The sequence below is a fragment of the Vigna umbellata genome, chromosome 2 (genome assembly GCF_029865625.1).
Source record: "Vigna umbellata cultivar VRB3 chromosome 2, Vumbellata_1.0, whole genome shotgun sequence".
Lineage (NCBI taxonomy): Eukaryota > Viridiplantae > Streptophyta > Magnoliopsida > Fabales > Fabaceae > Vigna > Vigna umbellata.
In genome coordinates this window covers 48,218,562-48,230,631 of record NC_142166.1, presented here as the reverse complement: position 1 = coordinate 48,230,631, position 12,070 = coordinate 48,218,562, and the positions used below count along the sequence as shown (strand labels likewise).

The following is a 12,070-nucleotide window of genomic DNA, read 5'->3' as shown; positions in this document are numbered from 1 at the left end:
TGTAAATTATGTTACGACACCTATTCAAGCTCCTAATAAAGGTTTGATCGAGGACCAAAGTCAGGAAGAGGCCATAGGAGAAAGGAGCGACCATATAGTTGGGAAAATTCGCGTTGACATCGTTACCGAAATTTTAAGGTATAATTAGGTGGCACATGAAGTTCGTGAATAGGTTACTCGCTTCAAATGGGATAATAATTTAGTGAATCTCCATGCTTCTGCCTATTTGATATTGGAAAATGTTATCTATTAAGAGTTGATTATGATCAACCTATTCATAACCCAATTCTATTTAATTTAAATTACTAACATGATTAATCAAATGATTAATTGATTTTGACCATAACTAATCAATATTTTCCAAGGTCCTATATATTTTAAAAGTTTAACAAAAAAAACAATATCCTTTCAACATTTTCATTGGAAAGTGTTCATTGCAAAAAGATGAGACAATAAACTTTTCGTCATATATAATGTGTTTGTTTTTGGTTGTTTGAAAGGGATGTCTCACAAATGAAATGAGAGCCTCACAACCCACCATTACTTTAGTCATCCACGAATTAATACACACGCACCTAGTAATTTTTTTTTTCATTATCTATAGCATTTAATATAATATAATTTTTATGTGTCTACTCATTTAAAAATTGTTATTGCCGAGTATTTGTTATCATAGTATTTATCAAGTTGTAACATAAAACATTCCATCCATTAAAATTATAAGTGTGTTTTTTCATTCCTACGATGTAATATTGAAATTGATTATAAACAAGAATGAATTTTTTTAAAAACTTTTTTCTCAAAATAAAGTTAAATTCTTTATTTTTATGAAATCCTCACTTATTACGTAAGGGCAGAAGCATTTGAAGACAATCATGCTGAAGATGATAATATTACTTCGAAGATTGTATCTCATTTCTTAATCACCAGAAAATCGTAAAATAGGGCAGACATTTTTTCTCAAGAAAAGAAAATGAGAATCAATCACAATGGATAAACAGAGCAGAAAATGGTTGGCCATGGGCTTGAAGGCCAATCCTTAGTGGTGTGTTAGAGATTAAGAAAATGTTGGTATTCATTCAATTCAAGCATTAGCCAGTGAGAAGGACAATTGAGGTAGACGTCACTAAGTGCACTTTTCAACATAAAATTGATTTAGGTAAAAGGGTAAGCAACCGAGCACCTAAAGACAATAGCAGGATCCAATGCCATGCATTGTCTTTGTTTCAATAGTTTAATTTTGCTATCTTCCAATAAATGTACACATCACATCGAATAATTTTCAGGATGCTTTAATGGTTCCTCAGGAATTTGACCATAACTAACATTAAACCAGCAACTGCCACTAGAGAAGGCAAGTCTTCCACAGCCAACCTGGGCAGCCAGGACAGGAGCACTCAATCGCACAACTTTCAGTTCCTAAGTTGAAAATTCAAATACACACATGGTGTTTACCCTACAAGCTTTGACAATGTTGTTCAACTACTTGCTGTACACACTGTTCTTGCAAATGGCATAGGAATTACGGTTCCATAATACATGTTCTTGGCCAATATTTAAAGCCAAAGCAAGTACACAAAATCTCAACACGGTGGACTTCAATTTGCACAAAGTTATGGTAACATGGGATCTCCAGAAGATGCAAGCATTTGTAAACTTGTTTCTTCAGCTGCCCGTTTAGAAGCATACTCTTGCATGGAATCACCTGCAAATAATTATTAGATCATTAATCTTGTCAACTTTAATTAACTACTAGGTTGGTCTGGCTCCTCTTTAAGTTTCGTTCAAACTGTTTCATGCCAGACCCAATTCAGTGCTTCTAAACTTAATTTTTTTTTGAACTAGTGTTCGTCCTTGGGTCCTTCATGCAATACCGTTTCGATCCCTATATCCTATGTCAGCGTAGTATTCAGGAACACTAAAACTAGTTTGACCCAGCATATTCAACAGTTAACTATTTTGAAATGATTGCGAAAATTCAGCTTGATATGCACACGTACATTGAGAAAGAAGACAAGCAGGCTAACTTCCAAGAAAATAACTAGGAATTGTTCTCATGGCCACAGAAGGTAATCACTAGACATACCAAAAGATTGACGAAGCCCTTCTTTTACAGCATCGAAGTTCTTGTAAGTGTAACCAACGAAGCTTAGATCTTTGGTAGTTAGCATCTGTAGGAATTAGGTGGATGTTGAAATATTAAATTATGCCATTTTGTCTAACTATAATAGCAAGGTGTATCACAGATACTTTGAAACAAAAAAATACGCTAGTCAACGATCTATTAAATGTCATCATCTTACATTCTAAAAGAAAAGGACGGAAGAAGAATAAGCAATCAATTGTCATCCAATCAAAGAATAATAATGCATAGTAAGTTCGTTAACGGTTAAAATAATCACCTTAAAATCATATAAACAAGTATTTCTTGTTAATAGTGCAAAAAATTAGCTATTGAAGACTGAGAAACACCCTCCAACTATGAACCAGAATAATCAAATGACTTCTGACTTTGGAATCACGTAATAACAGTAAAACACAAGGGCAAAACAAATTGATAAGATGCCAGCCGAAACAACTCGTGAGGTTTTTGGTAATGACTGTAAAGACTTGAGTCAAATCATGCATATAAGAATCTCAAGAGGGCGAATAACCACACCACGAAAGCTAACTACAGTAATACGGGATCCTAAAGTCTATGGATTGGTTCCTAAAATCCCACCACACTCCACAGCCCTTTTATATGAGCTGGCACTAGTCCATGATTAATCCTGGACAAACACTATATTGTGAGTGCCAACTTCACTACATTGTGAGTGCCAACTTCACGACCCGCTCTGCTTGTTTGCAGTTGAGAGGGACGGTGAAAGACTCTAATGCCAATTAATACGAATCTTTGGAGAACCCCACCACGATAGCTAGCTCGGAGAGCCTAAGACCCATAAACGTTATACTAGAATATCGTACGTATGGAATGCAACTTCAAGTGTTTAAGTAAGCAGAGGAAGATGAGAAGAAAGGTAGTGATACTAGAAAGGAAGAGTTGCTCCAATTGTAACTAACATCAAAGAGACGAAAGACTAAAAATAAAACAAACAGAAGAATTGCTTATTTATTTAATTCTAATCAAGATTTTGAATCGATTCCAGCTTTGCAGTTTTTCTTGATATTGCAGGAAATTGCAGATAAATGGGCCCACTATAGCTACAAATTGAGGTCAGAAAATCAGAGTTATTGTAAATTTGCAATCCGTTGACGAAATTGTGATCACAAACTGTTTTTTAAAATCATGATTCCAATATAAGAAAAAAAAATATCAATAAAAAATATAATATGACTTGAAAATTAAACTGTAAAATAATTCTAAAAGGTCTGATTGATCCTCTCATAATCTTCTATCTATAAAAATAAATTGATACAAGAATACATGATAATTAGGATAACCCTAGACACAATATAATCATGATAATTAGAGTAACCCTAAACACACTATAATCATGATAAATAGGGTAACTCTAGACACAATATAATCATGATAAAGAAGGTAACCCTTAACACAGTATAATGATGATAAATAGGATAAATATCCTAACAATATGTATGATAATGCGGTATGCACTTATCCTTCACCAACAATAAGAAGGAAATTAAGAGGAAAAGCTCTGATTACGGTGGAACTTGCAGGAAACGTATAAAGCTAAAATAAAATAAAAAAGATATCATGGATAGAAACAGTGCATTCCCTGCCCTGTGACCCCAGCCACTACCCAATTACCCATCCTCCACACACCCTACATGTCCTTTCCTGTCATTGCCACAACCTCATCTCCACTATCCTGATGTCAACTGTCCCTTCTATAGAGATAAAAAAACCATTGCTATCCATTCCCTAAACCTTCTTTCTCTTCTACGGCAGACTTTTATTGATGGCCTATTGCACCTCCATCGATTTCCAAACAAATGTTATTTGTTTCCCCATTTTTTGGACAAGTCGAAATACACAATTCTTGAACTATCAGCTTAGCACCAACAAAAATTTATAGAAGCTGGTTTGTATCTACCACCCTTGATAAGTGGGAAACATACAACAAATTCCTTTTTAAGCCATTAAATGCACTCACCTAAGTAGATATATTCAAGAAGACGGTTACTTTGCTTATTCTATGAAAAGCATACTCACCATATAATAGTTTTGATATAAAGAACAATAAATAAAAAATTATTTTCATAACATGTATCACTTTTAACTGTTATCAGCAACGGTATTGAAAAAGTATTACAAATCAGTGAAACCAAATTGACAAGAGGAAGTATACTGTTCTCTAAAACGTAATATTTAAATCATACATAACTATGAGAAGTCTATTTAAATTTTTTTTCTTCACCTAAAAGTAAAGATGGAAATTTACCCAAACAAGTCCATAACATGTCTTCACATATAACAATTGATAGTAAAAAAATTTAGTGAAAAAAAGTGTAAAAAAAACTAATCCAAACAAGTGTACCTTTCGTGAGGATCCAGACCCACTTCTTGCCGCTGTTGGTGGATCCACCTAATAATTCACCAAAGAATACAACGAGAAAATCATTAAGGTTTTTTTACAGCCAATGTCCAAGATTTTCTTTGCTATTTATAGCTAACTACCAACAACTAATTCCTTAACGGCTGTTGCTGAATTTATTATATTAAAAGATTGAACGGAAAATACATTTAAGATGTTAACTGCCCATGATGGGTAAAGCTTCACCTTTAGTACAAAGATTCCTACAAACTTCCACATATCATACAATCCAAGCTTTTAACAATTATCAGATCCTGGGTGGGGGAGGAATTTACCTTTTTTATTTTAAAAGTTCCATATTGGCCATGAAGAGTATCAAAATTTAGAAATATATAGCCAAGACAAATCAACATTTAACAACAGAAACTTTGCTACTACGTCAAGCTAAATTGCTGGTTGCAGTGTAAGAGGTCTGGATTCGATTGAATTTAATCTCATTTGCAACTCAACCCAATTAAAATAAAATAATTGGGTTGGACTGAGTTCAACTTTATTTTATTTAACAACCCAATTCAGCCTAAACCTATTATAATTGGGTTGGACTGGAGCATCAAATGGGATTATATTAAAAATATTATCACCTTTTGAAAAAAAAAATTGTCAAAATAAATACTTTTAATGTTTCTTAATATTTATAAGGTAAAAACAATACTTATGACACACATTCATATTATAAAACATATAACATTTTATAGTAATATTATTAGACACATAAGAACATCAGTTGGGTTGGTCGAGTTCATCGGCTCTCTAACTCATGAAGAAACCAATTCTAATTGGGTGCACTAAAAAATTACAACCCAACTCAACTTACAAAAGTGAAATAGGATTGGATTGGATTAGGTGGGTTACCAGGTTGGGCGCAACCCACTTACACCCCTAATCCCTGGTAACATTGAAGCACAATTTTCAAATGATTAACGGCAAAATTAGATATATGCAGTTTTTCCAACAATTCGTGGCAGTTCTTCTGTAAGAAAATATACAGAACAATAAATAATGGGATAGCGTGATGAGTTCCTATTTTATACCTCATCAAACTTCATGAAGTTTTGGGTATCCAGCTCCCCGTTGACTTGAGGTTTAAATGCTGCCTCCATTTCATACAGTTTCTCCCACTCCACACCATGGAACCAAGGATGAGCCTGGTATATACAGAACGTATATTAAGTATGACAGGTAAAAAAAAAACAAGAGGCTGACAGCATCTCGGCAATATTATAATAATTAAAATAAAATGAAAACACCTTACCTTTATTTCTTGGGCCCCTCGAGTACCTAACCTATGATCAACATCACACAGCAACCTATAAATTAGATCCTTGGCCTCAAGTGTTAACTGGGTATCTTCAGGAAACCTTAAATGATTTCTCCAGTGAACAATCTGAAAACAATTAGTGAACTTAGTGCCAACCAAAAAGAACAGAATCTTGGGAACACTGACTCTTCTGGGTAACATAACTAAAAAGGCGCAAAATACACCCAATAATTACTTCTCTTACATTTTCCCTCACAGAAAAGCGGACTGCGCTTGAGACACAGATGATATAGAGGTCCCCTTACCTTGAGCTTAACTACTATTTAAAATAGGTGGCTAAGATCAACAACTTGTTTAAAATCAAACTCAAGATCATTTTCGAGCAAATGATCTTTTACTGTTTTAAAAATCACATCTCCCAAAAAGCTAGAGTTATTATTAGTGACGGCACATAAATAGTTTTATCACATCTCCAATAGGTCATTTTTCGAATGTTCCTTATTATTCTAATTAATACAATATAATAATCCTAATTCAAAAATAAATAAATAAACTATTACTATAATATAACCATCCTAATTCAAAAATAAATAAATAAACTAACCTCCCCGTCCCATCTCCATCCAAGTACACCTTGGTGTCTTATTTTAGTTAACTTTTCACATTCTTTAAATTAAATAATTGTGCAAATGAGGGTTGACTCAAGTGGTTAACTGAAATGATTGAACAGTGTCCCTGACCAATGAAACAACTATCATCAGGCATTTTGCCACCTATCCCCGGTTTTTATTAATTGTCGTGTTTTATCAGGGGAATAGAGAGAGGGGATAAAATATTTGAGTCTCAAAGAATACTTGTACTAACAACAGGAGACAGTGTCAATTCATACATCAGCTTAAACTGCTTGTCTCCCTTTGGTTTTCCAGGATTTCATTAGAGGACATAGTAAAGAGGTAGAATGAGTTTAAGAAAGAATAGAAGGGGTAACAATAGGAAATGGTGCAAAGTATCAAGTCCCCGTCAGACTAAACTACATATGAGATGCAATAATATATTAATTTATAATGTGAAGTCTTTAAACCAATTAAGAATGGTACCTTTCTGCAAGTGGTTATTGGGTCATCGGAGTAAAATGGTGGGTAACCAACCAGCATTTCATACATTATTGCTCCCAGTGACCACCTGCCATATGATCAAGCCAATTAAAACTGTACAAATTTCAAATGACCAGCCAAACACATTCAACATAACTACAGCTTATTGATTAAATACAACAAAAAAGAGCAGCAATCCTCCCAGCTGATAAGTTTACAAGGTCTAAAACAGAAATACTTCAGGTAAGAACTAACCAATCACATTCCATCCCATAGCCTTTTTTCAGAAGTACTTCAGGAGCAATGTAGTCCGGTGTCCCCACTGTTGAAAATGCCTTGAAACAGAAACAAGGAAACAGAGAACAATGAAAGGCTTTCTTATTTCAGAAGTATTAGAATAAGAAGTGCAATAGTAACTATAGACCATGCAATTAAAAAAGCATAATTCATGTGCAATGGATTCAACAACAACCGTCATCAAGAACTAAGGTCTTACTAAAGAGAATAATTGCATAGCAGCCCAAGGTACAGTATCCTCAAACCATACAATAAGAATGAACATAGGGGGACAGAGTCATTTTACAATTTAGACAGGACCATAGCTTAAAAAATTTTAGACCTCCCCCATTTTCATAATTCAAAATATAAAAGTGTGGAGTTAGGAGCCTTCAAAGACATTTTTTCCTTAAAGAACTCCTGAAAATTTTATCCCCCCCACCCTCCAAAAAATAGACACATAATGTTAAGATTCTAGCTCTGTTTACTTTTGTATCATTCAAAGAAGAAAAGGAATCTTCTAATATCAATGCAGGTTTTGATTTAGACCACAGAATCCAAACCCAGACTATGAAACCAAATACAGAGACATGAGTGTCATAGAAGAAAGTTAGGACCATCTCTATGAAAATATCTTCTTGGGTTTAAATAACTAAAGCATACCAACTTCCTCCTGTTCATCTGCCAATGCTGAAGTTGTTCACGAGGACTTCTCCAGCTGCTCCGATTGTCCGCATCACGCAAACATCCATCAACATCCATTGGCTCTGCCAATGTCTCATCATCCATGGTCTGATTTTCATGCAGTGTAGACAAGGCAATACAATCGAGAGGCTTACAGAGACCAAAATCAGAGAGCTTCATGTGACCATTTTTATCCAGAAGTAGGTTATCAGGTTTAATATCTCTGAAAAATAGATGACAAGTGAAAATATTAATATGTTTGTCTAGCATGTAAAAACAACAGATTTCATCATCATCCTATAAACCATCACCCCTGATAAAACATATAAAGCTAAAAACTTTAAGAGCACAGCCAAACTGAACCTGTGAATGTAATTGTGTTTGTGAATAGATTCTATGGCCATAACACTTTGTGCAATATAAAATCTAGCAACATTTTCACTTAAGGTGTCTTCCCTCATCAGCAGTGTCATAATGTCCCCCCCAGGCAGATACTCCATAATCAAGTACAAGTACTCAGCATCTTGAAATGAGTAGTAAAGCTTCACAATGCAATGACTGGCAACCTCAGCCAGCAAGTTCCTCTCAGCTCTAACATGTTCCACCTGTAATAAAATAACGAATAAGCATTCTTCAAGCCATTTAGTCATCCACTAACATGGGTGATCCTTCCAAAATGGAGACAGTATAACCCCATTAACATTGGAATATTACATTTCAGCCACAACAGAGCTTTAAGGGACTATGAAGAATACTAAATTACATGCCAAGTCTGTTATTTACATATGGAACATCCATCCATTAGTAATTTTTACTTTTCGTTCTACTTAGCACAGTGTATATTTCCCACCTGGCCTCTCCTAAGCATTTCAGATTTCTTCAGCTTTTTCATAGCATAAATATTTCCAGATTTCTTCTCCCGACACAGTCTGACCTGTAATTGAACAAGTTAGCATAAAATAATATCATTACATAGTAAGCAGTCAGCACAAAGAAGATTTCCATTTGTAGACAACACAATAATAATATAATGCATCTTATCCAGCAAGAATTTTTTCATGCACAAAAATGCACGCCAGGGCAGTACTAACCTCCCCAAAAGCCCCCCTTCCAATGATGGTCAAAAGTTCAAAATCATTAACACAAATCTTGTGCCTTTTCAATCGCATATATTCAGTCTCCTTCCTCTCTAAATCTTTGATAAGATTGATCCGCTCCTCATTTGGCACATCCGAAGATGCTAATTTTCTTTCCAACACCCAACGCCTTGAATAAAAAAAATTGTCAGCGTCAGCAACTCTAAAACACAGGGTGAACAAGAGATTTGCACCATACTAGAGACTGTTTTATGAAAAGAAATAAGCATGGCCACTAGAACAGAGGCCAGGATACACTTTAGCATCTTCAACTGTTTCTTTTTTCAGATGAAGCTCACATAAGGAAGAGCATGCATTAGGTTGTTTCACTTTGACCAGATTTGGCCAAACTACGATGTCATATCACACAATGTGGGAATACCTCAGTATGGTCAAGCCATTAAATATTATAATTTCATTCATTAATGGCTACACAGGCATCATGTCATAATGGCATACCTTCCAAAGAAAAAAAGTTGAGAATACATAGTTTATTTCATCCATAGTGTTGAAGATAATTCCTAAGCAAATAATTTAATTATTCTCAGAGATCCAGAGAGTCAATCTATAGAAAAAAAATATCATTGTCCTTGTTTATGATTCTAAGTAGTTTGAGACACACTTCTTATCCCTTCCAAGTCTTATGATTCCATCAACATTTTCCTTTACTTTCAGTCTTCATTTAATTTGGACACTTGGCATTGAACCAAATGAGGTGCTTGTGTGGCTGTTTGCTATGCTTATTAAATGGTATGAAAATGGAAAGACCCCATTATAAAAATTAAAAAAAAAATCTATAAAAAGGTTGTATGATTATGAGATTAATTTTCTTGAGTACTTTTAATAATGCACCCATATATTTGTCAATCACATCAGAAAATATAACTAAATTATTATCTACACAAAGCCAATGTAAAAAGTAAAAAAGAACAATAAACAAAGTGCACAGTTCAAGTTGTCTAACTATAACAAGAGGAGGCAAATCATTTATTAACAGAGACCAGAATGCACAATCAGTTTAAAGATACATTGCTTATGATTCTAAGCAAGATGAGACAAATGTTTATTCCTATTTAGCAGCCATGTCTTTTCATTGCATCAATATTGTCCTTTAGTTCCCCTTAATTTGGTCCCTGCTATCGAATTACAACATCAGGTGCTGATGTGACTGTTTACTGTGCTTAACAAATAGAATGAAGACGGAAAGACACATTTGTTAGAAATAAAATATTAGTTGGTCCATGTAATCTAGTGAGTTCAATGTGAACTTTGGAAAATTTGTAGCTGAGAAGTCGCCAAACACAACAGATATATGAAAAGCTCAAACTAGCATTGACCAAAATGTTGACATGGCATAACAACACCATACCGAGAAGGAGATTTCAATTGCGAAGGGCTGAACAAGACATGAAGTTGGGAAACCAATGAGACTTAGAGATTACAGAGGAATGTAACCACTGGTAATAAATGCAATTAGGGATGTGCAGTGTAAACAAAATAATAAGGATGAAAGGAAAAGCCAAAATTGGTTTTTTGATAATTGTGCAGAAAATATTCATAGGTCTCCATATCTTTAAAACAACTATCTTAAGTCTTTTAAGTCAATCCAAACAATCTAGTCTGGCCCATATTTTTGTAGATCAGGGTCGATGGTACAACCCTTACTCAGACATTAACAAATATAGCTAAATTATGATTTATGATCACAAGATGGCAAAAAACAAAAAAAGGGCGGACATGTTCGGTCCTAGTTGTCTAACCACAATAAGAGAAGGTAATTAATTAATAGATTCACAGCTTGACAATAAATATCAAACCAAAGCAAGCATAGAGATATCAAGTTGAGGAGTGTGATGATACTCCAAGACTTACTTGGGCTTCTCCTCACTCACTGATCACTTGCACTGGTGTAAGATTTCAGATTACATGCGTACTCCTGGCAACTTATGATGACAAGAATTGAGAAATTAAAGTCGGGGTTATCATCAAGAGCCTAGATCGCACACCACAGCATTTACTTAAACTACCCAAAGCTTCTACACTGTGAGACCAAATAAAACCATTGAGTCTCACACCAACTATGTGGATGAATTGATTACCGTGTCAAATACCCCGTGCATTAACTTTCAACTCTAGAACCAGAACTTCCAAACAAAGCAAATGGAGTGTGGCAATTATGGATTACTTTAAAAATCATTAGTCAAACCAAACAGATTCACACAAGGATCAGTTAAATTGAGCAATTATCAATTATGAGCGAAGGAAGGCCCAAATACAGTGATTCACACAGAGATTACCTCAGCTAGGAAGGCATGAGAAGTTGAAAAAGGTAATTAAATTATAAGATCTAACCCTTAATTAGCATTGAGCTCGATTTCAACGAAAGGACTAAGTTCCCTAGACACTGGCGTTGGAGAGTAGCTGAAAAAAAAAGAAAGAAATTGAATAATCAACAATTCCGGTACCTCTCCTTCCTCTCTTGGATGTTCTTCATCTGAGCCCTATAATGATTCTCAATAAACTTCTTCGCCGCCGCCACCTTCTCCATAGTCAAGCTTGACCCCAACACCTCCTCCGCTACGTTCTCTTCCTCCTCGAGATCCTCCATATCTTTCTCTCTCTGTCTCTCTCTCCCCCGCTGTGAGCGTTGTCTAGCACTCTGAGTGTGAGTGAGAGAGAGAATAATGTGTAACTCCAACTCCAAGTGTATCTATTCTTTATTATATGTATATATAAATTTAACCTATCTGATTCTTCTCAACCTTTTCTCTCTCTCTCTACCCTCGACACAAGCACTTTCTCTCTCTACAAACACCCTGGAGCTCTTATTTATTGCAACAACGAGGAGATGATGGCAAAGATGCATTAAAGAAAAAGGCACGGATTTAGCTCCCCTGCACACCTCACCATCCTAATCCCCTGCACCTCCCTCTCATCTTCAGCAGGAGCATTCCCAGTATATTCCGTGGCAAGATCTGGTTCCGGGACTGCAGGCGAAGGTGCGTGCTTCGCGGTACATGGGAATGAAACTCGGAATAGATTAATGGAAAAGTGTGTTGT

The 12,070-nt window shown here is 35.2% G+C and overlaps 1 protein-coding gene across 2 annotated transcripts; it reads right to left on the bottom strand.

Annotated features, from left to right (window-relative positions):
* Positions 1 to 1,117: 1,117 nt before the first annotated feature.
* LOC148204168 (uncharacterized) lies at positions 1,118 to 11,857 on the bottom strand. 2 transcript variants are annotated; one of them, XM_088107221.1, is made up of 12 exons: positions 11,476 to 11,833; positions 8,966 to 9,140; positions 8,725 to 8,808; positions 8,238 to 8,479; positions 7,854 to 8,097; positions 7,170 to 7,249; positions 6,918 to 7,002; positions 5,815 to 5,946; positions 5,594 to 5,707; positions 4,506 to 4,553; positions 2,087 to 2,171; positions 1,118 to 1,705 (listed from the first exon to the last, which is right to left on the bottom strand). In XM_088107221.1, exons 1-12 carry the CDS (start codon positions 11,616 to 11,618, stop codon positions 1,614 to 1,616), a joined length of 1,524 nt encoding a protein of 507 aa, XP_087963347.1. In that variant the 5' UTR covers positions 11,619 to 11,833; the 3' UTR covers positions 1,118 to 1,613. The 2 variants fall into 2 exon arrangements, with proteins under 2 accessions (XP_087963347.1, XP_087963346.1); XM_088107220.1 differs by lacking the exon at positions 2,087 to 2,171 and having other exon boundaries at positions 11,476 to 11,857.
* Positions 11,858 to 12,070: the final 213 nt, after the last annotated feature.